Genomic DNA, 22,062 nt, shown 5'->3' on the forward strand with positions numbered 1-22,062 from the left:
CTCAGTTCTAAAGGGCTGTCCCTTAACTCTGAGACTGTGCCTTTGGGTCCTAGTCTCTCCTGCTGGTGAAAACATCTTCTCCACATCCACTCTTTCCAGGCTTCACTATATTCAGTAAGTTTCAATGAGATCCTTGCTCATTATTCTAAACTCCATCGAATACAGATGTTATCTAAATGGACTTCAACAAAGAGTTTGAATAAGGTTCTGTATGGTAGATTGGTTAATAGGGTTATATCACGTGGAATCCAGGGGAGCTAGTCAAGTGGATACAAAATGGCCTGAAGGTAGGAGACGGGTGTTAGAGGGCTGCTTTTCAGACTGGAGGCCCGTGACCAGTCACGTGCCATAAGGATCAGTTCTGGGCCCACTGATTTTCATCACTTATGTAAATAACCTAGATGTGAATATAGGAGGTATGGTGCATTAATTTGTATGTGACACCCAAATAGGTGTTATTGTGGACAGTGAAGAAGGTTGTTCGGCATGAATGAGTTGGACCGAAGGGTTTGTTTTCCTGCTCGAAATGAAATGGAAATACTCGGGACTTCGGTTTTCACTTGCACCCTCAGTGCCCTCCCTTACAAGCTGAGAAGCAGAGTTTTGGGAATTCCTAGATGTTCCTCCTTATCCTCATTTCTTCCCTACCTTTCCATCTCCCACTTTTCATCCTTTTCAGGTTTATGAGGATGATGGAATAAAGGTTTAAACTTATCTCAGCTTGTCATCATCAGCCCTCTCTATTACCTAGATAATAAAATGTGAGGCTGGATGAACACAGCAGGCCAAGCAGCATCTCAGGAGCACAAAAGCTGACGTTTCGGGCCTAGACCCTTCATCAGAGAGGGGGATGGGGGGAGGGAACTGGAATAAATAGGGAGAGAGGGGGAGGCGGACCGAAGATGGAGAGTAAAGAAGATAGGTGGAGAGGGTGTAGGTGGGGAGGTAGGGAGGGGATAGGTCAGTCCAGGGAAGACGGACAGGTCAAGGAGGTGGGATGAGGTTAGTAGGTAGCTGGGGGTGCGGCTTGGGGTGGGAGGAAGGGATGGGTGAGAGGAAGAACCGGTTAGGGAGGCAGAGACAGGTTGGACTGGTTTTGGGATGCAGTGGGTGGGGGGGAAGAGCTGGGCTGGTTGTGTGGTGCAGTGGGGGGAGGGGATGAACTGGGCTGGTTTAGGGATGCAGTGGGGGAAGGGGAGATTTTGAAACTGGTGAAGTCCACATTGATACCATATGGCTGCAGGGTTCCCAGGCGGAATATGAGTTGCTGTTCCTGCAACCTTCGGGTGGCATCATTGTGGCAGTGCAGGAGGCCCATGATGGACATGTCATCAAGAGAATGGGAGGGGGAGTGGAAATGGTTTGCGACTGGGAGGTGCAGTTGTTTGTTGCGAACTGAGCGGAGGTGTTCTGCAAAGCGGTCCCCAAGCCTCCGCTTGGTTTCCCCAATGTAGAGAAAGCCGCACCGGGTACAGTGGATGCAGTATACCACATTGGCAGATGTGCAGGTGAACCTCTGCTTAATGTGGAATGTCATCTTGGGGCCTGGGAAGGGGGTGAGGGAGGAGGTGTGGGGACAAGTGTAGCATTTCCTGCGGTTGCAGGGGAAGGTGCCGGGTGTGGTGGGGTTGGAGGGCAGTGTGGAGCGAACAAGGGAGTCACGGAGAGAGTGGTCTCTCCGGAAAGCAGACAGGGGTGGGGATGGAAAAATGTCTTGGGTGGTGGGGTCGGATTGTAAATGGCGGAAGTGTCGGAGGATAATGCGTTGTATCCGGAGGTTGGTAGGGTGGTGTGTGAGAACGAGGGGGATCCTCTTGGGGCGGTTGTGGCGGGGGCGGGGTGTGAGGGATGTGTCGCGGGAAATGCGGGAGACGCGGTCAAGGGCGTTCTCAATCACCGTGGGGGGGAAGTTGCGGTCCTTAAAGAACTTGGACATCTGGGATGTGCGGGAGTGGAATGTCTTATCGTGGGAGCAGATGCGGCGGAGGCGGAGGAATTGGGAATAGGGGATGGAATTTTTGCAGGAGGGTGGGTGGGAGGAGGTGTATTCTAGGTAGCTGTGGGAGTCGGTGGGCTTGAAATGGACATCAGTTACAAGCTGGTTGCCTGAGATGGAGACTGAGAGGTCCAGGAAGGTGAGGGATGTGCTGGAGATGGCCCAGGTGAACTGAAGGTTGGGGTGGAAGGTGTTGGTGAAGTGGATGAACTGTTCGAGCTCCTCTGGGGAGCAAGAGGCGGCGCCGATACAGTCATCAATGTACCGGAGGAAGAGGTGGGGTTTGGGGCCTGTGTAGGTGCGGAAGATGGACTGTTCCACATAACCTACAAAGAGGCAGGCATAGCTGGGGCCCATGCGGGTGCCCATGGCCACCCCCTTAGTCTGTAGGAAGTGGGAGGAGTCAAAAGAGAAGTTGTTGAGTGTGAGGACGAGTTCCGCTAGGCGGATGAGAGTGTCGGTGGAGGGGGCCTGGTCGGGCCTGCGGGACAGGAAGAAGCGGAGGGCCTTGAGGCCATCTCCATGCGGAATGCAGGTGTACAGGGACTGGACGTCCATGGTGAATATGAGGTGTTGGGGGCCAGGGAATTGGAAGTCCTGGAGGAGGTGGAGGGCGTGGGTGGTGTCACGGACATAGGTGGGGAGTTCCTGGACCAAAGGTGAGAAAATGGAGTCCAGATAGGTGGAGATGAGTTCGGTGGGGCAGGAGCAGGCTGAGACGATGGGTCGACCAGGGCAGGCAGGTTTGTGGATTTTGGGAAGGAGATAGAAACGGGCCGTGCGGGGTTGGGGAACAATGAGGTTGGAGGCTGTGGGTGGGAGGTCCCCTGAGGTGATGAGGTCATGAATGGTGTTGGAGATGATGGTTTGGTGCTCGGGTGTGGGGTCATGATCGAGGAGGCGGTAGGAGGTGGTGTCGGAGAGTTGGCGTCTGGCCTCGGCGATGTAGAGGTCAGTACGCCATACTACCACTGCGCCACCCTTGTCTGCGGGTTTGATGGTGAGGTTGCAAAAATTCCATCCCCTATTCCCAATTCCTCCGCCTCCGCCGCATCTGCTCCCACGATAAGACATTCCACTCCCGCACATCCCAGATGTCCAAGTTCTTTAAGGACCGCAACTTCCCCCCCACGGTGATTGAGAACGCCCTTGACCGCGTCTCCCGCATTTCCCGCGACACATCCCTCACACCCCGCCCCCGCCACAACCGCCCCAAGAGGATCCCCCTCGTTCTCACACACCACCCTACCAACCTCCGGATACAACGCATTATCCTCCGACACTTCCGCCATTTACAATCCGACCCCACCACCCAAGACATTTTTCCATCCCCACCCCTGTCTGCTTTCCGGAGAGACCACTCTCTCCGTGACTCCCTTGTTCGCTCCACACTGCCCTCCAACCCCACCACACCCGGCACCTTCCCCTGCAACCGCAGGAAATGCTACACTTGTCCCCACACCTCCTCCCTCACCCCCATCCCAGGCCCCAAGATGACATTCCACATTAAGCAGAGGTTCACCTGCACATCTGCCAATGTGGTATACTGCATCCACTGTACCCGGTGCGGCTTTCTCTACATTGGGGAAACCAAGCGGAGGCTTGGGGACCGCTTTGCAGAACACCTCCGCTCAGTTCGCAACAAACAACTGCACCTCCCAGTCGCAAACCATTTCCACTCCCCCTCCCATTCTCTTGATGACATGTCCATCATGGGCCTCCTGCACTGCCACAATGATGCCACCCGAAGGTTGCAGGAACAGCAACTCATATTCCGCCTGGGAACCCTGCAGCCATATGGTATCAATGTGGACTTCACCAGTTTCAAAATCTCCCCTTCCCCCACTGCATCCCTAAACCAGCCCAGTTCATCCCCTCCCCCCACTGCACCACACAACCAGCCCAGCTCTTCCCCCCCACCCACTGCATCCCAAAACCAGTCCAACCTGTCTCTGCCTCCCTAACCGGTTCTTCCTCTCACCCATCCCTTCCTCCCACCCCAAGCCGCACCCCCAGCTACCTACTAACCTCATCCCACCTCCTTGACCTGTCCGTCTTCCCTGGACTGACCTATCCCCTCCCTACCTCCCCACCTACACCCTCTCCACCTATCTTCTTTACTCTCCATCTTCGGTCCGCCTCCCCCTCTCTCCCTATTTATTCCAGTTCCCTCCCCCCATCCCCCTCTCTGATGAAGGGTCTAGGCCCGAAACGTCAGCTTTTGTGCTCCTGAGATGCTGCTTGGCCTGCTGTGTTCATCCAGCCTCACATTTTATTATCTTGGAATCTCCAGCATCTGCAGTTCCCATTATCTCTCTATTACCTAGCTATCTTTTGCAACTGCGTAGTCTTAAACATGAGTACTAACCACTGGGAGAAGTGAATTTTCAAACTCTTCTAAGAGAATGATTTCTTGGAGAGATTGGTATGTAGCATTTATTCCGAATGTCCACAGCCTCTTGTTGAAATTACTTTGCTTTACCCTTTCAGATTGAATATAGACCTGTACAGGCTGTTTCCTCTTTCTCAATACATGCACCTGTATGCCCGAAGAACCAACTCATATGCAGAAAAGCCTTTTATTCTGCATTATGATTCACAGAAACTTCTGCTGAAAGTGATACAGCTGAGTTAAGCAGTTAACCTGCTTTGTGTGAATAGCACCCAGTCTTCCTTTAGCCAACTCATATCTTTTGCGATGTTCTCAGGCAAGATAAAGAATGCAGACGACACAAAGGTCGGAGGTGTCGTTGACAGTGTAGAGGGCTGTTGTAGGCTGCAGCGGGACATTGACAGGATGCAGAGATGGGCTGAGAGGTGGCAGATGGAGTTCAACCTGGATTAATGTGAGGTGATGCATTTTGGAAGGTCGAATTTGAAAGCTGAGTACAGGATTAAGGATAGGATTCTTGGCAGCGTGGAGGAACAGAGGGATCTTGGTGTGCAGATACATAGATCCCTTAAAATGGCCACCCAAGTGGACAGGGTTGTTAAGAAAGCATATGGTGTTTTGGCTTTCATTAACAGGGGGATTGAGTTTAAGAGTCGTGAGATCTTGTTGCAGCTCTATAAAACTTTGGTTAGACCGCACTTGGAATACTGCGTCCAGTTCTGGGCGCCCTATTATAGGAAAGATGTGGATGCTTTGGAGAGGGTTCAGAGGAGGTTTACCAGGATGCTGCCTGGACTGGAGGGCTTATCTTATGAAGAGAGGTTGACTGAGCTCGGTCTCTTTTCATTGGAGAAAAGGAGGAGGAGAGGGGACCTAATTGAGGTATACAAGATAATGAGAGGCATAGATAGAGTTGATAGCCAGAGACTATTTCCCAGGGCAGAAATGGCTAGCACGAGAGGTCATAGTTTTAAGCTGGTTGGTGGAAAGTATAGAGGGGATGTCAGAGGCAGGTTCTTTACGCAGAGAGTTGTGAGAGCATGGAATGCGTTGCCAGCAGCAGTTGTGGAAGCAAGGTCATTGGGGTCATTTAAGAGACTGCTGGACATGTATATGGTCACAGAAATTTGAGGGTGCATACATGAGGATCAATGGTCGGCACAACATTGTGGGCTGAAGGGCCTGTTCTGTGCTGTACTGTTCTATGTTCTATGTTCTATGTGCCCACACTCTTTTCCCCAAATTATGAAAGGGTTTATACCAATTTAAATATCTCCTGACTGGACTTTTTCTCATCAGAACGTTCATCTGCATCTGAAGCCACATTGTCAACTCCAGCCCTCGAATCAATTATTACCTTTCCTTCACATTTCTTCCTTTTGCCTCTCTTCTTTTCCCATTTGTGATTTGCAATCCAGCTGCTTAAATTTTCTTCCATTTCCCATTCTCTCTAACGTTCCTTCTGCCTCTCTTTGAAGGTCCAGGCCAAGCTTCTTTAAAAAGAAAACAATTCTGCTGTCTCTCACCTTTTAGATTGCTCCATTCCTTTTTCATACACAAGCAGCTTTAAATGCAATTGAATTTTCACTAACACAAATAACTCACCACACAGCGTATCTGGTCCCTACTGCATTTCCACCAATTACAAATATCATGTCAATATGTTCATTATCTGAGCTTCCTTACCTTTTGAAAAAAACCTATTCTTAAAGAGAGAGCCAGCACTGGTTAACACCTTTCCAGGGCCTGGCCCCATGGAAAGAACAGATAGAATGTGAGAACATCTCATGTCCATTGGTTTCCTGTTGATAGGGCTGAACTGCTGACAGTCATATGTAGATGATAGACCCCCAGTTTTGATTGCAATTAACTAGATTTTTAACATAGATTGGGGACGATCTTGCCCGATCTTTACCAAGGTAGACTGCTATTTGGAAATGTTCAGGTTCCCAGGAACTTCTACTGAGAAACAGGATTCCAGGAAAAAGGCTTACAGCTTCTATTGTGTCTTCTTTACAGTGAAGCCTGAAAAGAATTCATAGACTGGAAAGATTTGTTAGGCAGCCATTAATATCAAGACCCACTCGTCCTTTCAAGGCTATGGTGTTTGGTAATGAAGACATTGCGCCTGATCCTTTATCTCCTTGAATGCTTTGCTTGGCCGTTACTACAAAGTTACTTGATTCCCAGTTTAAACAAAACAGGCAAATTACAGCATGCATTAAACAGTTGGCTTCATTTGTGAGAAATTACAACGAAAGATCCTTTTCAATCCAGATAATGTCCAAAGAGTTCAAAAGCTTCCACTTTTTTTTCCAGATGGTCCATGAACATAAAAATACATACTTGCAACAATAAACAAATGATGACCTCAAAAACTGAAGAAACTTAACTGAGAAATCCCAGAAAGTCCCTGTTTATTCATCAGTGATGTGTAATGATGTAATGTCATTTCAACGCATGACCTACCCAGCATTGTGAAATCTACTATCCAACCTGAGATGTACCCACCATGAATGACATTCCCTTACACAATAGCATGGATTAGAAATCAATAAAAGCAAATGAGAAGAGACAGAAAGATGAAAGCAGAAATTTGAATCAGCAGAAAGAAACAGGTCAGATTTGTTTGAGTGCAAGAAGATCCAGCTTAAAGACGGAGCAGGGAACACTGGTGAGGTGTATTGAGGGGTGAGGCAAGTCAAGTTGCAAGGAAGACAGTGTGGGCTCTTATGGTACACAGTAGTGTCCATACCTCAGGGTTAGGGGTCATGCAGGGAGGCAATGGCCTAGTGGTATTATTGCTGGACTGCTAATCCAGAGACCCAGGTAATATTCTAAGAATCCAGGTTTCCAATCTCATCATGGCAGATGGTGGAATTTGAATTCAATAAATATCTGGAATTAAAAGTCTAATGATGACCATGAGCAAACTTTTGATTGACAGGAAAATCTTAATGTCCTTTCGGGAAGGAAACTGCTGTCCTTACCTGGTCTGGCCTACATGTGACTCCAGACACAAACCAATCTTGTCTGCCTTTGGGACGGTCAATAAATCAAGCCATCAATGTCCACACCCAGTGAATGAATACATTTTAAAAACTCCTACCCACTGGAAACTTGTGTCATGACATGCCTGAATAGATTGTTTAAAAGTATGTTTTTTTACAGGAAGATTAGACAGTCTCACTGTTTAATGGAAGAGAGTGGGGTTCTGGATTTACAGCAGATGGAGTATCAGTGTTCGAGAAATAAGGCTGACCTCAGAGGTAGTAGGGGAAAGAGTTCATTTTCACAGTGTTGAAAATCCAAGTTTTACATGCAAAAGATGACATTAAATTGTGAGCTAAAAATTGCTTCAATTAAACAGAAATTCGTCAATTTTTTTTTGTCAGAAAATAACATTGCCAGGAAATTGTTCCAACAACATTGGCATTTTCCGTTCTACTGTTCACGGGCCTTGATATTTTTACTCATGCCAACTGAAGAAATGTAAGATTCTACAGGACGATAATCTGAGTTTAACACAACAAGTCTGATCTTGATCAGTGGGGATGTGGCGCTAGGAAGCAGGGGGTGGGAGTGGAATCAAATTTCTCGGAACGTTTTGTTCATTTGTTTCTACTTGTCTCGGTTACAGCCTCTAAGTTTCGGAGAGTCTTGGACGAAAGGGAAAGGCGCTGTAATGCAGAGAGAGCTTTCTGTCTGGTGGCTACACAAAGTCACCTTCAGACCATGAATACTGCAGAAACGGTACAGGATGTATATAGCGTAGTTAGTTCTCAGTCTCTGTGAGAGGACATCGATGATAAAGATCGGTTTGAGTCCTGATTTCTACTTGAACCTCAAACACTTGTAAATGCCAGTCCTTGCAAACCCTGGGAGGTAGAGGCGACTAACCGTAACGTGGAAAGAGTCGCCAAACTTCAAATCGCTCAATTCACCCCAGAAGGAGATTCGGGAACGGCTCCCACCATCAGAAACAGGCCAACAGGACTGACTCACAGGTAACACTTTCGTTGCTTTCTATCTATCCCGAGAAACCAGGGGAGAGAATGAAATGCAGGTCACACAGAGAAGGAGAGAAGAGAAAGTCAGTAAGGATGTCGGAGCTGAGTGACTTGATGACGGTTTCTGTTCGTAAGTTGTTACACTGTGAAAGTGTCACTATTCCCCTCGGCAATCCCCAAGAAATGGTCCCAGAAACTGCTGAAGATACTCAGCAATTCCCTTCGCCACCAGCAGCAGCAGTGTAACATTTACAACAGGCGCTGCAGATGTTCCTCCAAAATACTCGGACAACACCTTCCAAACACACGGCCACTTCCATCTGGAAGAGCAAGGGCAGTCGACATATGAAAATACAAAAAAACCCCGAAAAAGCTGCGGATGCTGGAAAACTGAAAATGAAACAGAAATTGCTGCAAAATATTAGCAGGTCAGGCAGCATTTGTGGAGAGTAGTTAACGCAGGATCCAGTGACCCTTCAGAACTGATAGTAGCTAGGGAAAGGATGGTTTTATACAGAAGATAGGGTGGCGGGGGCGGGGGGGGGGGGGGAGAGTAAATGATTGGTGGAGATAGAACCCAAAGAAAGAGAAGAACAGTTGGACAGACAAAGAAGTGGATTAAGGTCAGCCTGGGGGAATGAACAGCTGATTGTGGGAACTATTAGTGACTGACAATGGGTAGCAAATGGTAGCAGGCGTTGTACTGCCAAGGCCCAGTGTATAGAGATTGGGTAAGATCATGGGAGTAAGTGTTCAAGCCCCAGACTTGTTAGAAGTCGCATGACACCAAGGTATAGTCCAACAGGTTTGTTTGAAAACACAAGCATTCGAAGCGTAGCCCCTTCGTCAGATAAATTTTGTTCAACTCAATACTGAACTCAGAAGGCTAAGCGTTCCCAAGCAGAAAGTGAGGTGCCGCTCTTCCAGCTTGTGCTGATCTTCACTGCAGCAAGCCTGAGATCGACATGTTTGCCAGGGAACAGGGTCATGTTTTGAAACAGCAGGCAACTTCAAGCTGAGAATGTAGGTGTTCTGCGAAGCGGTTGCCCAGTCTGTGCTTCATCTCGCCAATGTAGAAGAGACCACACTGTGAGCAGTGAGTGCAGTAGACTGGATTGAGTGAAGTGTGCTGCTTCACTTGGAACATGAATTTGGGCCCTCAGATACTGAGGACGGAGGATGTAAACAGGCAGGTGTTACACCTTCTGCAGTTGCAGGGCAAGGTGCCATGGGGCTGTGAGAGGCAGGGGTGTTGGGAGTGGAGGAGGAGTGGACTAGGATGTCCTAGAGGCAGTGGTCCCTGCGGAAGGCTAGGAAGGGAGGAGAGGGAAGTATATGTCTAGTGGTGGCATCCCACTGGAGGGGGCAGAATTGGTAGCGAATGATCCTCTGGATGTCGGATTGGTAGGTAAAGACAAGGGCGAACCTAGCACTGTTGTGGGAGGGAAGAGAAGGGGTGAGGACAAAGTGCACAAGGTGGGTCAGACCAAGCTGAGGGTCCTGTCAGTTACAGTGCTAGAAATCCTCAGTTGAGGATTTCAGAGGCCCCCATTTCAAAATTAGCATCGTCAGAACAGATACAACAGAGATGGAGGAATTGGAAGAATGGAATAGAGTCTTTACAAGAATAAAGATGTGAGGATATATAATCCAGGTAACTGTGGGAGTCAGTGGGTTTGTAGTGGATATTGGTGACCAGCCTATCCCAGAAATGAAACCAGAGATGTCGAGGAAGGGAAAGGAGGAGACAGGTGAAGATGAGAGCAGGGTAGAAATTAGAAGTGAAATAGATAAATTTTGCCAATTCCAGATGAGGGAGAGAAGAATTACCGATGATGTCATTGGTGTACTGGAGGAAGAGTTACGAGTGATGGCTGGAGCAGGACAGGAACAAGGAATGTTCCACATGCTCCACAAAGAAACAAACATAACTACAACCTGTGTGGATAACCACGGCCACCTTTTTGATTTGAAGAAAATGAAAAGAGTTAAAGGAGAAAGTGAGGATGAGCTTGGCCAGGCAGGGGAGGGTGGTGGTGACTGAGGATGGTTCAGGCCTTTTCTCCAGGAAGAAGTAAAGAGCCCTGAGACCATCCTGGTGGGGAATGGATGTGTGAAGGGATTGCATGTTCATGGTGAAAAGGAGGTAGCTGGACCCTGTGAATTGGAAATTCTGAAACTGGCACAAGCTGAGAAAAGAATTGTGGATGTAAGTGGGAAATAAAAATGCATGTTCCCCTCCACTCACCATCCTGACCTGGAAATATATTGCCATTCCTTCAGTGTTGCTAGGTCAAAATCCTGGAATTCCCTCGCCAAGGGCAATGTGGGTCAATTTATTGCACAAGGACTTCACCCCCACCTTCTCAAGGGCAACGAGGGGCAGGCAATGTACACTGGCCAAGCCAGTGATGCCCACATCCCATGAGTGAATAAATTAAAGGTCTGGCAGCATTTGTGGAGAGAAATCAGAGCTAACTTTCGAGTCCAGTGATCCTTCTTCAAAACCTACTCTCCCAGTTTCTCTGCTTCAGTTACATTTGTTCTGATGATGCCACCTTCTGCAGGTGTTCTCACAAATGTCCATCTTTTTTCCTGAACTGAGGGTTCCCAGGTTGCCCCCTCCTCTTCCCTTCCTTCCCACAACACCTAAAGGGTCCCTCCAGTCCTCACTTTCCAGCTCAACAGCATCCAATTCCGAAGTATTGTAAGCTGGCATTTCCACTAGTTCCAGAGAGATGCTACCACGATACATGCAGTTCCCTCCCTACCCTTGTAGAACAGAACAGAATATCCATTATTGTCACATGTACTCAAGTATAGAAGTACAGAAGTACAGTGAAAGATTAACAATGTCACCCCATGTGCCTGCACCTTAGGTACAAAGTGTCTAAGCACAAATCTTAGACACAAAATAGAGAAATAAAGGAGAAAAAGGGAAAAAAAAAGTTACATTACCTTACAGTTATTCACAGGATAAGTTTAAAAATAAGAAATAACGTTAAAAAGATAAGCATTACAGTCTTTCAATAAAGGAGCTGCAGTAGATCAGCACAGTGGGCTTCCACATGATCTGACCGGACTCACAAGCCACTGACTGCCCATGCCTGTCCCCAGCCCAACAACCGTCCCCACATCGCTGGGCCTTCCAGGCCTCTGGCCGACCCGCTCCACTTGGGTGCCCGGCCTGACTCATTGTCAGCTTTCTCCACGGACATTTCCCTCCAGGACACCCTGCTCCACTCATGCTCCACTCTCACAGTAGAGAGATGAGTGAAGTGTGCTTGAGTTCACTCATCGGGCAACCCCACGGCACCTTCCTGTGTGGTCACAGAAACAGTGATTCACCTGCACTTCACTCAGTCTAGCCTCCTGTACTTGCTGCTGACAATGTGGTCTCCTCTATGTAGGGGAGATGAAGCACAGACTGAGTGACCGCTTTGCAGAACACACACGTTCTGTCCATAAAAATGACCTTGAGCTTCTAGTTGCCTGTGAGCTCAGCACAGCACAGTGCTCCCTGGCCAACATCTCCATCTCAGGCTTCCTGCAGTGTTCCAGTGAAGTTCAGCACAAGCTGGAGGAATGGCACCTCACTTTCTGCTTGGGAAGCCCAGAGCCTTGCGGACTCAATAACAAGTTCAATAATTTTAGGGCCTGAACATCTGATCTTTACCCACCCCACACCCCAGTCCTGTCATTTCCAGTCACGAAGAAGCGTTATACCCAAAACATTGACTGCTCCATTCCTCCAGATGCTGCCTGGCCTGCTGTGTTCTTCCAGCTTCTTGCTTGTCTACCTTGGATTCCAGCATCTGCAGCTTTTTTTTGTCTCTGTGGAGGTTTGGTACATGGATTAGAAATTGAACTGGAGCTGATAGGGAATTGGCTGAGGGAAATGAACTGGGTACCGGTAATGGGTGGGTCATTGCAGTGAGGGAGAGGCCATATTCAACAGGGACATGGATATGTAACTCCAGACCTCTAGCAACATCCAGGCCAATGCAGCCCACAGTGTAAGACATAGCATCAAGAAGCAGTGATGCCACAGTTCATCATGGCAGCAGTGTGTACCACCCTCAGGACACACTGCAGAAACTTAACAAGCTTAACATTTCCTATACACATGAACCCTGCAATCTAGAAGAACAAGGGCAGCAAATAGCTGAGGGCACTGTCGCCTGCATGGTTGCCTCAATACCAAACACCAACCTAACTTGGAAATATATTGCCAAGCCTGAACATAGCTACCAGCAGATCAGGCAGTGGAATAAGCTGGCAGTCTATCTCTGTCATTTGTCAAACTATATTGACATTCCTACAGGTTTTCTGGGTCATAACCCTGGAACTCCCTCTGTGTAACAGTCCTTTGACTGTACTTAACTGCAGCAGTTAACAAGGCAGCTTACCACCACCTTCTCTAGGGCAATTGGACCAGGGAAATAAATATTAGCCTTGCTAACGATCAGCAAAAAAATTAGAAACAAAAATCACATAGCTGAAGAGGGTTGAGAAATTATTCAAAACATGTTCTTATTTTTAAAAATTGCAACACTGCAGTCATGAAGTGCTTTGACAGGCTGGTCACGGCCCACATCAACTCCAGTCTCCCAACCTGCCTCAATCCTCTACAGTTTGCCTACCAATGTAACAGATCCACAGAGGATGCCATATCCCTAGCCCTGCAGTCATCCCTGTAACATCTGGACAACAACGACACCTACACCAGACTCCTAGGTAACAAGGTGCAGAGCTGGATAAACACAACGGGCCAAGCAGCATCACAGGAGCAGGTGAGCTGACGTTTCGGGAAGGGTCAAGGCCCGAAACATCAGCTTTCCTGCTCCTCCAATGCTGCTTGGCCCACTGTGTTCATCCAGCTCTACACCTTGTTATTTCAGATTCTCCAGCATCTGCAGTTCCTACTATCTCTCTAGATCGGACTCCTGCTAATTGACGACAGCTCCACCTTCACCATTGTCTCCTCCAGACTGATCTCAAAACGGAGATAACAAAGTGTGGAGCTGGATGAACACAGCAGGCCAAGCAGCATCTTAGGGGCACAAATTTGGCCTGATGTGTTCATCCAGCTCCACACTTTATTATCTTGGATTCTCCAGCATCTGCAGTTCCCATTACCTCTGATCTCAAAACTGTGTGACTTTGGTGTTGGCTCCACCATCTGCAATTGGATGATTCATAAATTCTTTGCTTTTACGCTTAGGGAGTCACGTTTCAGGAAAGAGGTATTAAATACACGATTGTACAAAAGCTTGAAGACTGCAAACTGAGGACTCCACAAAAAACATTTATTCGACGGATCATTCCAGGGTTGTGCTGAATGATGGTTAACTGCTCTGTTGACCACAGAATCCACCAGATCCTGTTTCCCACCGTCTACATTGGGGTCTTCATCATTGGGCTCCCAACTAACCTCCTGTCCCTGTATCACAGCTACCTACAGATCAGACAGAAGAATGAGCTGGGAATCTACCTCTGCAATCTGACCATCTCAGACCTGTTGTACCTCCTTTCCTTACCTTTGTGGATTCAGTACATGCTGCAACATGATGACTGGCAACATTCTCGGGAACTTTGCATCTTCAGTGGTCTGCTCCTCTACCAGAATATCTACATCAGCATTGGCTTCCTCTGCTTCATTGCCATTAATCGCTTCCTCGTTGTGGCTTACCCTCTGAAATTTAAATTCATACACAGCAGGAAGGCTGCTTTGCTCATCAGTATTCTCATCTGGCTCAAGGAGATAGCTGTCTGCACCATTTACATGGGCTCCAAGGTTCTCAGTAAAGACGAGGGGAATGACACTCTGTGTTTTGAACATTATCCACTGCGTCAAAAGGACAGATATTTAAATATTTACAAACTTTCAATTGGCTTCGGCCTTCCTTTGATTTTATTTCTCTACTCTTACTATAAAGTGCTGAGGGTTGTCCACAAACTCCGTGGGTCTGAAAGAAAGCGGAAATTAAGAATAAAAAAATTGGTATCTGGGACAATTATCATTTTCCTGGCTTGCTTTGCTCCTTATCACATTTTCCTGATGGTTCGAAGCATATTTGAGTATGACTGTCCCTTTGCTGACAGTATTTTTGAGGTTTACCATGTTGGGCTCCTGCTGATGAGTTTAAACTGTGTAGCTGATCCCATCTTGTACTGTTTCGTATCTCCGAGTTCACAGGGCTGGTTAGCAAGTTTCCTAGGTCCTGTTATCAAGGTTCTTCCTTGTGCAAAAAAACAAACAATCACAGATGAAAACCTCTGTTTGAATTAATATTGAGCCCATCTCTTAAGCTCACTCCTCTTTGCCATTTTGTCTGACTTACTTGTCTGACTGTTTTAACAGTTTGTATTGTAACAGCGACTTTAACATGGTAACACATCCTCAGGCGTTTCACAAGGATTGAGCAAACAAAATTTGACACCAACAGGGAGAGAGTTGAATTAGAAGTAAGTGAGTTTGTTGTTTTATCATTTCAAGTTCTGTGCTACCTCAAGTCTGTTTCACCTCTCCCTTGTCCACTGCCACCCTCCCCATCAATTCCAAAACTATTCTATCGTCATTCCTCAAGTATCTGGAATGAAACTCTGCAAACAATTAATACATTTTTCTTTCATTCAATTTGTTTGAATAGTTTACAGCACACGTCTGAGACAGATGGGACCACAGCACACGTCTGAGACAGATGGGACCTGCTCCAGAAGTAGGGTCACTGCCACTGCTTGACCAGAACTGGCCAGTCCCTTTGTCACCAAATGTCTCCAACACTATTGATGGAGAAAAGGCGAATGGGTGTCAATGAACAGAGTGAAACTGAGTTTGCAGCACCATCTCCTGGCAGTCCTAAAAACTGCAGGCACTGTGAGAGGTGTTGCAATCACTGATTTGCAGTTCCATCTTTAGCAACAGTACAGGATGACAGTATCAAATTGGCATCAGCATATATCAATTTATGAGCAAAGCAGAGACCAGGGGCTCAGGTATGCAATTCTTTGAAATTTGTGTTACAGGTAAACAAGGTGGTTAAGAGGGCCTTTAGCACACTTGCCTTCATTGCTCGGACATGTGGGTATAGGAGTTGGGATGTCATGTTGAGGTTGTACAGGACTTTGGTGAGGCCTCTTCTGGAGTACTGTGTCCAGTTGTGGCCACTCAGTTATAGGAAGGATGTTATTAAACTGGAGGGGGTCAGAAGAGATTTACCAGGATGTTGCCAAGAATGGAGGGTTTGAGATTTAAGGAGAGGCTGGATAGGCTGGGACTTTTTTCACTGGAGCACAGGAGGTTGAGGGTTGATCTTATGGATGTTTATAAAGTATGAGGGACATAGATAAGGTGAATGGCAAGTGTCTTTTTTTCCCCTAGGGTGAGGGATTTCAGTCTAGGGGACATATTTTAACGTGAGAGGAGAAAAATTTAAAAAAGATACGCGGACAATTTTCTTAGACAGAGAGTGGTTTGTGTGTGGAATGAACTTCTGGAGGGAGTGGTGGATATAGGTACAGTTACAATGTTTAAAATACATTTTGATAAGTAAATGAATAAGAAATGCTTGGAGGGATATGGGCCAAGCAGAGGCAGGGTGGGACTAGTTTAGTTTGGGAACATGTTTGGTGTAGACTAGTTGGACCGAAGCCTGTTGCCATGCTATATGACTCTATGATTCTATGAGCATTTATTTGTTATGTATGTGTATACTATTATTATTCGTGCATGGAATGCGAGCACCTCTGCTGTTTTGTTCCCACCAGAAGTGACCACACCAATGGCTAACTCTGTCAGCTGCCAGAATGTGTTTGTTTTGATATGGAACCTTCATTTTTCTTTACTATCTCAAATCACTGTGAGAGGAAGTACTGAGTGCAACCCTCAACTGTCAAATGAGCTGCAGCTTCAGTCTTACCAGTAACTATATGATGTACACTTCCCTCCTCCCAAAATGATTTTTTGCTAATTGTCAGCATGTACCAGCAGAATTCGTCAGCCTCGACAATTACTTGTCACAGTTTTGTGCCTTTCCTGTTCAATGTTCACTCTTACTGCTCCCATATTCCAGTCAGTATGAGGATTCCCAGATGTCTCTGAACAGTGTCTGGTAGATTCAAAACCTCTGAACAGTCTCCAGTAGATTCTCAAACTTCCAAACAGTGCCCAGTAGATTCAAAAGCCTCTGAGTTAAAGTGAGGTGACCAGGAGTATTGATCAGGATCTGCGCACTCTACTCTGTAGATAACTGAACAAGATTACAAGTAGTTGCACCATTAATCAACCAGTCCTTGTCAAGCCTTCAGCTTTCAAGGCTGTGGACTCTGAAATCCCCTCTCTATATCTTCATCTTCTTCTTCAATTCCCTGCTGAGGTCAGATCTGATAATTCCACCTGAGCCATGGGGAGGGCAGGCAGGAAGCTTGCAAAACCATACTGAGCCAGAATTAGATTCCCTATGGTGTAAACACGCCCTTCGGCCCAACAAGTCCACACCACCCCTTACAGCATCCCACCCAGACCCATCCCCTGATAACCCACACACCCCTGAACACTACGAGCAACTTAGCATGGCCGATCCACCTAGCCTGCACATCTTTGGACTGTGGGAGGAAACCAGAGCACCTGGAGGAAACCCACGCAGACACAGGGAGAATGTGCAAACTCCACACAGACAGTCGCCTGAGGCTGGAATCGAACCTGGGTCCCTGGTGCTGTGAGGCTGCAGTGCTAACCACTGAGCCACCGTGTCGCCCCTTAGAGCAGGGGTCACAGTTTAAGAATAAGGGATAAGCTATTTAGGACTGGGATCAGGAAGAATTTCTTCACTCAGAGAATTGTGAAGCTGTGGAATTCTCTACCACAGGAAGCTGTTGAGGGCAGTTTCTTAGATATATTCAAGAGGGAGCTGGGTGTGGCCCTTGCAGCTTGAAGGAATCAAGGGGTATGGAGAGAAATTGGAATGGGACACTGAGATTGCATGATCAGCCATGAACATATTGAATAGTAGTGCAGACTCAAAGGGCTGAATGACATACTCCTGCTCCTACTTTCTATGTTTCTGTGAACCCTTAAGTTATTGGCTACAGTCTGATCCACACTGACTGTTCATTTCTGAACATGTCACATTTTTGAAACGCAGTTCTGGAAAGGCGTACAATTTTGGGTTGGTGCCAAACCTGGTGGTTTAGATACAGAGCTCATCAAATGATTTGATGTGATTTTCAGCAGGAGCTACAAAGAGAAATACTCTGTTAGTGTGACAACCCAGGTCAAGCTATCAAGAAGAGAAGTTTCATGTTAGACTTACCAGAAAACAGGGAGGATCCTGACAAAGCATCAGAAAAAACCTTAGAATCAATGGGAGATTGACAATTTGGGGTGATTGTGGAACTAATTACTAGAGACATTTTGATCATTTGTGTTAAATAATTGGGATTATTTGCTGGGAGTAGACCAAAATGCAACACTTTTTTCATCTTCTTTTTGCCTCTTCTTTATCAACCTGTTAAATCTGCCATTGTTCACTGGAATTAGTGTAAATCCTTTTCAACTTGTAATCAGAAACAGATAACAGCAGCTTTGTTAATAAAACAACTTTTTGATTGAGTCATCAAGTAGTCATTGTAATTCATGGGTCAAAACAAGCTATAAATCTGAGTGACTAATGTGAAAGGGGGAGGTTCAGAATGCACACATGTTGCTCACATTAAGTATGACACAAACACCTATTATTGATATTATTCATCATACATTCCACTCAAACATTGTGCAAGATTTCATGGACTAGGATAAAACATCATCGGATTTAACAATTTCTGACCAGAGCAATGCTCCATGAATCGATGTCTCAAAATGTAATAAGGGGGAAGAAGATTGAATATGACGGTAAGCTAGCTGGTTGTATTAAAGAAGATTGCAAGAATTTTATTTAGATATGTAAAAGGTAAGAGACGGTACATAGGTATTGGACCACTGGAAAATGAGGTGGAGAAGCATGAAATAAGAAATAAAAAAAACAAGGAAATAGTGGACAAAAGAAATAGTTATTTCGCATCAGTCTTCATGTTGGAAGATACCAGTAGCATGCCAGAATTTTGAATGCGTCAAGGGGTAGAGGTGAGTGTAGTGGCCATCACTAAGGAGAAGGTGCTAGGGAAGCTGCAAGGTCTTCGGGTGGATAAATCACCCAGACCAGATGGACTGTAGCCCAGAGTTCTGAAGAAGATACTTAAGGTGATTGCAAAAGCACTGACTTTACCTGAAAAAGGGGCAGTACTTAGAAAGCTTGTGATTTCAAATAAACTTGTTGGAGTAAAACCTGGTGTCGTGTGACTTCTGACTTTGTCCATCCCAGTCTAACACTGGCACCTCCACGACAGGAACCGTTGGATTCAGGAAGGGTCCCAGAGGACTGGAAAATGGCTAATTTAACACCCGTGTTTAAGAAGGGAAGGTGACAGGACACTGGAAATTATAGGCTGGTTAGCCTGACCATTGGTAAGAGTTTAGAATTCATTATTAAGGATCAGAATGCAGAGTATTTAGAAGCATTATGGTAAAATAGCACAGTTATCAAGTGGAGGTCATGCCTGACAAATCTGTTAGAATTCTTTGAGGAAGTAATGAGGAAATTAGACAAAGGAGAGCCATTGGATGCGACCTATTTCAATTTCAAGAAGGCATTTGACAAGGTGCTGCACAGGAGACAAGACAAGATGGTGTTAGGGACAAGGTACTGGCATGGATAGATGATTGTCTGACTGGCAAAAGAAGGAAAGTGGGGATAATGGGGTATTTTTCAGAATGGCAGCCAATGACAGTCGGGACCACAATTATTCATTATTCACAATTATTCAGTTATACATTAACAATCTGGACTCAGGAACTGAGGACATTGTCGCTAAATTTTAGATGACACAAAATAGATGGAGGGACAGGCAGTGTTGAAGAAGCAGAGAGCCTACAGGAGGCTAGGACAGTGGGCAAAGATGTGGCAGATGGAATACAATAGGGAAACACTTCTAAATGAAGAAAAGTTTTTGAAATCTGCAGTACAATGGTCCTAGTTCAGGATTCTTTTCAGGTTAACACGCAGGTTCATTTGGCAGTTAGGAAGGCAAAGGCAATGTTAGCATTCATCCAGCAGAGGGCTGGACTACAAGAGCAGGAATGTACTGCTGAGGCTGTATAAGACTCTGGTCAGACCACATTTGGAGTATTGTGAGCAGTTTTGGGCCCTGTATTTAAGAAAGGATGTGCTAGAAATCAAAGGTGTCAAGAGGATGTTAACAAAAATGATCCGAGGGATGAAGGTCTTGTCATATGAGGAGCAATTGATAACTTTGGGTCTGTATTTGATCTGATTTAGAAGGATAGAGGGAGGGGGATCTGATTGAAACTTACAGAATACTGGGAAGCCTGGACAGAATGGACATAGAGAAGACGTTTCCATTAGTTGGAAAGACTAGGATCGAGGGCACAACCTCAGAGTGAAGGATCGACTCTTTAGAACTGAGATGAGGAGGAACATCTGCAGTCAGAGGGTGGTGTACCGATGAAGAACAAATCATTGAGTGTCTTAAAGACAGAGATAGACAGGTTCTTGGTTTTTAAGAGGATTAATGTTATGCGGAGAAGGCAGGAGAATGGGGGCTTGAGAAACATATCAGCCATGACCAAATGGTGGAGTGGACTCAATGGGCCAAATGGCTGGAGTCACTTTACAATTTATGGTCTTATGATCTCTCAGTGTAAACCGCAAGATGTGAGTGGATCATTCACTCAGCAGGTCCATATAGAACAGGAGATCAGTTAAAAGGCTTTCCATTAATTTACCACACTGATCATGTTTGGCATCTTCCCGGTTTTGATTAAACATGGTCACACATATTTTCAGCTCCTCTGGATTTTTTTTCTATTCATTTGTGGGATGTAGGCATCGCTGGCTGGCCAACATTTCTTAGCCATCCCTTGTTGCCCTTGAGAAGGTGGTGGTGAGCTGCCTTCTTGAAATGCTATAGTCCATCTGCTGTACATTGACCCACAATGCCGTTAGGGAGAGAATTCCAGAATTTTGACCAAGCAACAGTGAAGGAAAGGTGATATATTTTCATGTCAGTATGGTGAGTGGCTTGGAGGGGAACTTGGAGGCAGTGGTATTCTCATATATCTGCTGCCTAGATGGAAGTGGTCATGGGTTTGGAAGGGACTGCTTGAGGATCTTTGGTGAATTTCTGCAGTGCATCCTGTAGATCATACACACACTGCGACTACTGAGTGGCAGTGGTGGAGGGAGTAGATGCTTGTGGATGTAGTGCCAATATTATCCTGGATGATTTAAAGCCTCTTAAGTGTTGTTGAGGCTGCACTCATCCAGACAAGCGGGGAGTATTCCATCATGCTCCTGACTTGTGCCTTGTAGATGGTGGAAAGCCTTTGGGGATTCAGGAGGTGAGTTACTCGCCGCAGTATTCCCAGCTTCTGTCCTGCTCTTGTAGCCACTCTGTTAATGTAGTGAGTCCAGTTAAGTTTCTGATCAATGGCAACCCCCAGGGTGTTGACACCATTGAATGTCAAGGGGCGGTGGTTAAATTGTTTCTTACTGATGATGGTCTTAGCCTGCTATTTGTGTGGCGTGAATGTTACTTGCCACTTCTCAGTCCAAGCCTGGATATTGTCCAGATCTTGTTGAACTTGAACACGTCAAAAATCTGGGGAGTCATGAATGGCGCTGAACATTATGCAATCATCAGCGAACATCCCCACCTCTGACCTTATGATGGAGGGAAGGTCATTGATGAAGTTGGGCCAAGGACACAACCCTGAGGAACTCCTGCAGAGATGTCCTGGAGCTGAGATGATTGATCTCCTACAACGGCGACCATCTTCCTATGTGTCAGGTATGACTCCAAGTGTTTGACCCCTGATACCCATTGATTCCAGTTTTGCTCGGGCTCCTTGATGCCACACTCAGCTAAATGCAGCCTTGATATCAAGCCTGTCACTTTCACGTCACCTCTGGAATTCAGCTCTTTTGTCCATGTTTGAACCGAGGCTGTAATGAGGTCAGGAGCTGAGAGGCCCTGGTGGAACCCAAACTGGCCGTCACTGAGCAGGTTATTGCTGAGCAGGTGCTGCTTGGCTGCACTGTTGACAAGATTTTCCATCACTTAACTGATGACTAGACTGATGGAGCGGTATTTGGCCGGGTTAGATTTGTCCTGCTTTTTGTGTACAGGACATGCTTGGGCAGTTTTCCAGATTGCCAGGTAGATACCAGTGTTGTAACTGTACTGGAACAGCTTGGATAGGGAGCGGCATGTTCTGGAGCTCAAGTCTTCAGTGCTGTTGCTGGAATGTTGTCAGGGCCCGTAGCCTTTGCAGTACTGTTTCTTGATATCACGTGGAGTGAATCGAATTGGCTGAAGACTGGTATCTGTGATGCTGGAGACCACTGGAGAAGGTCAAGATGGATCATCCACTCAGCACTTCTGACTGAAGATTGCTGTGGATGCTTATGTTTTGCACTGTGTAATGGTCACTCTTACCGATACTGTCATGGACAGATGCAACTGCAACTGGCACATTGGTAAGGATGAGGTCAAATATGTTTTTCCCTCTTGTTGGTTCCCTCACCACCAGCCGCAGGCCCAGACGA

At 46.4% G+C, this 22,062-nt stretch overlaps 1 protein-coding gene and 1 long non-coding RNA gene across 4 annotated transcripts in view; one reads left to right on the forward strand and one right to left on the reverse strand.

Annotated features, from left to right (window-relative positions):
- On the forward strand, positions 1-18,015 carry LOC125455899 (ovarian cancer G-protein coupled receptor 1-like). 2 transcript variants are annotated; one of them, XM_059648955.1, is made up of 3 exons: positions 1-114; positions 8,029-8,395; positions 13,623-18,015. In XM_059648955.1, exon 3 carries the CDS (start codon positions 13,740-13,742, stop codon positions 14,688-14,690), a length of 951 nt encoding a protein of 316 aa, XP_059504938.1. In that variant the 5' UTR covers positions 1-114; positions 8,029-8,395; positions 13,623-13,739; the 3' UTR covers positions 14,691-18,015. The 2 variants fall into 2 exon arrangements, 1 of the variants encoding a protein (XP_059504938.1); XR_009446214.1 differs by lacking the exon at positions 1-114 and having other exon boundaries at positions 8,004-8,395; positions 13,623-14,866; positions 15,052-18,015.
- The window catches only part of LOC132210055 (uncharacterized), an 11,195-nt gene continuing 2,694 nt past the window's right edge, over positions 13,562-22,062 (reverse strand). The window contains exons 3-4 of one of the 2 annotated variants that reach the window (XR_009446216.1): positions 14,520-14,640; positions 13,562-14,367 (exon numbers count right to left, since the gene is read on the reverse strand). This is a non-coding gene — a long non-coding RNA (uncharacterized LOC132210055). Of the gene's footprint in view, positions 14,641-22,062 lie in introns of both variants that reach the window. The other variant, XR_009446215.1, reaches the window with a different exon arrangement.

The sequence above is a fragment of the Stegostoma tigrinum genome, chromosome 10 (assembly GCF_030684315.1).
Source record: "Stegostoma tigrinum isolate sSteTig4 chromosome 10, sSteTig4.hap1, whole genome shotgun sequence".
Classification (NCBI taxonomy): domain Eukaryota; kingdom Metazoa; phylum Chordata; class Chondrichthyes; order Orectolobiformes; family Stegostomatidae; genus Stegostoma; species Stegostoma tigrinum.

Coding starts and splice junctions, on each gene's coding strand:
- LOC125455899 (XM_059648955.1), top strand. CDS start 13,740: ATGATGGTTAACTGCTCTGTTGACCACAGAATCCACCAGATCCTGTTT.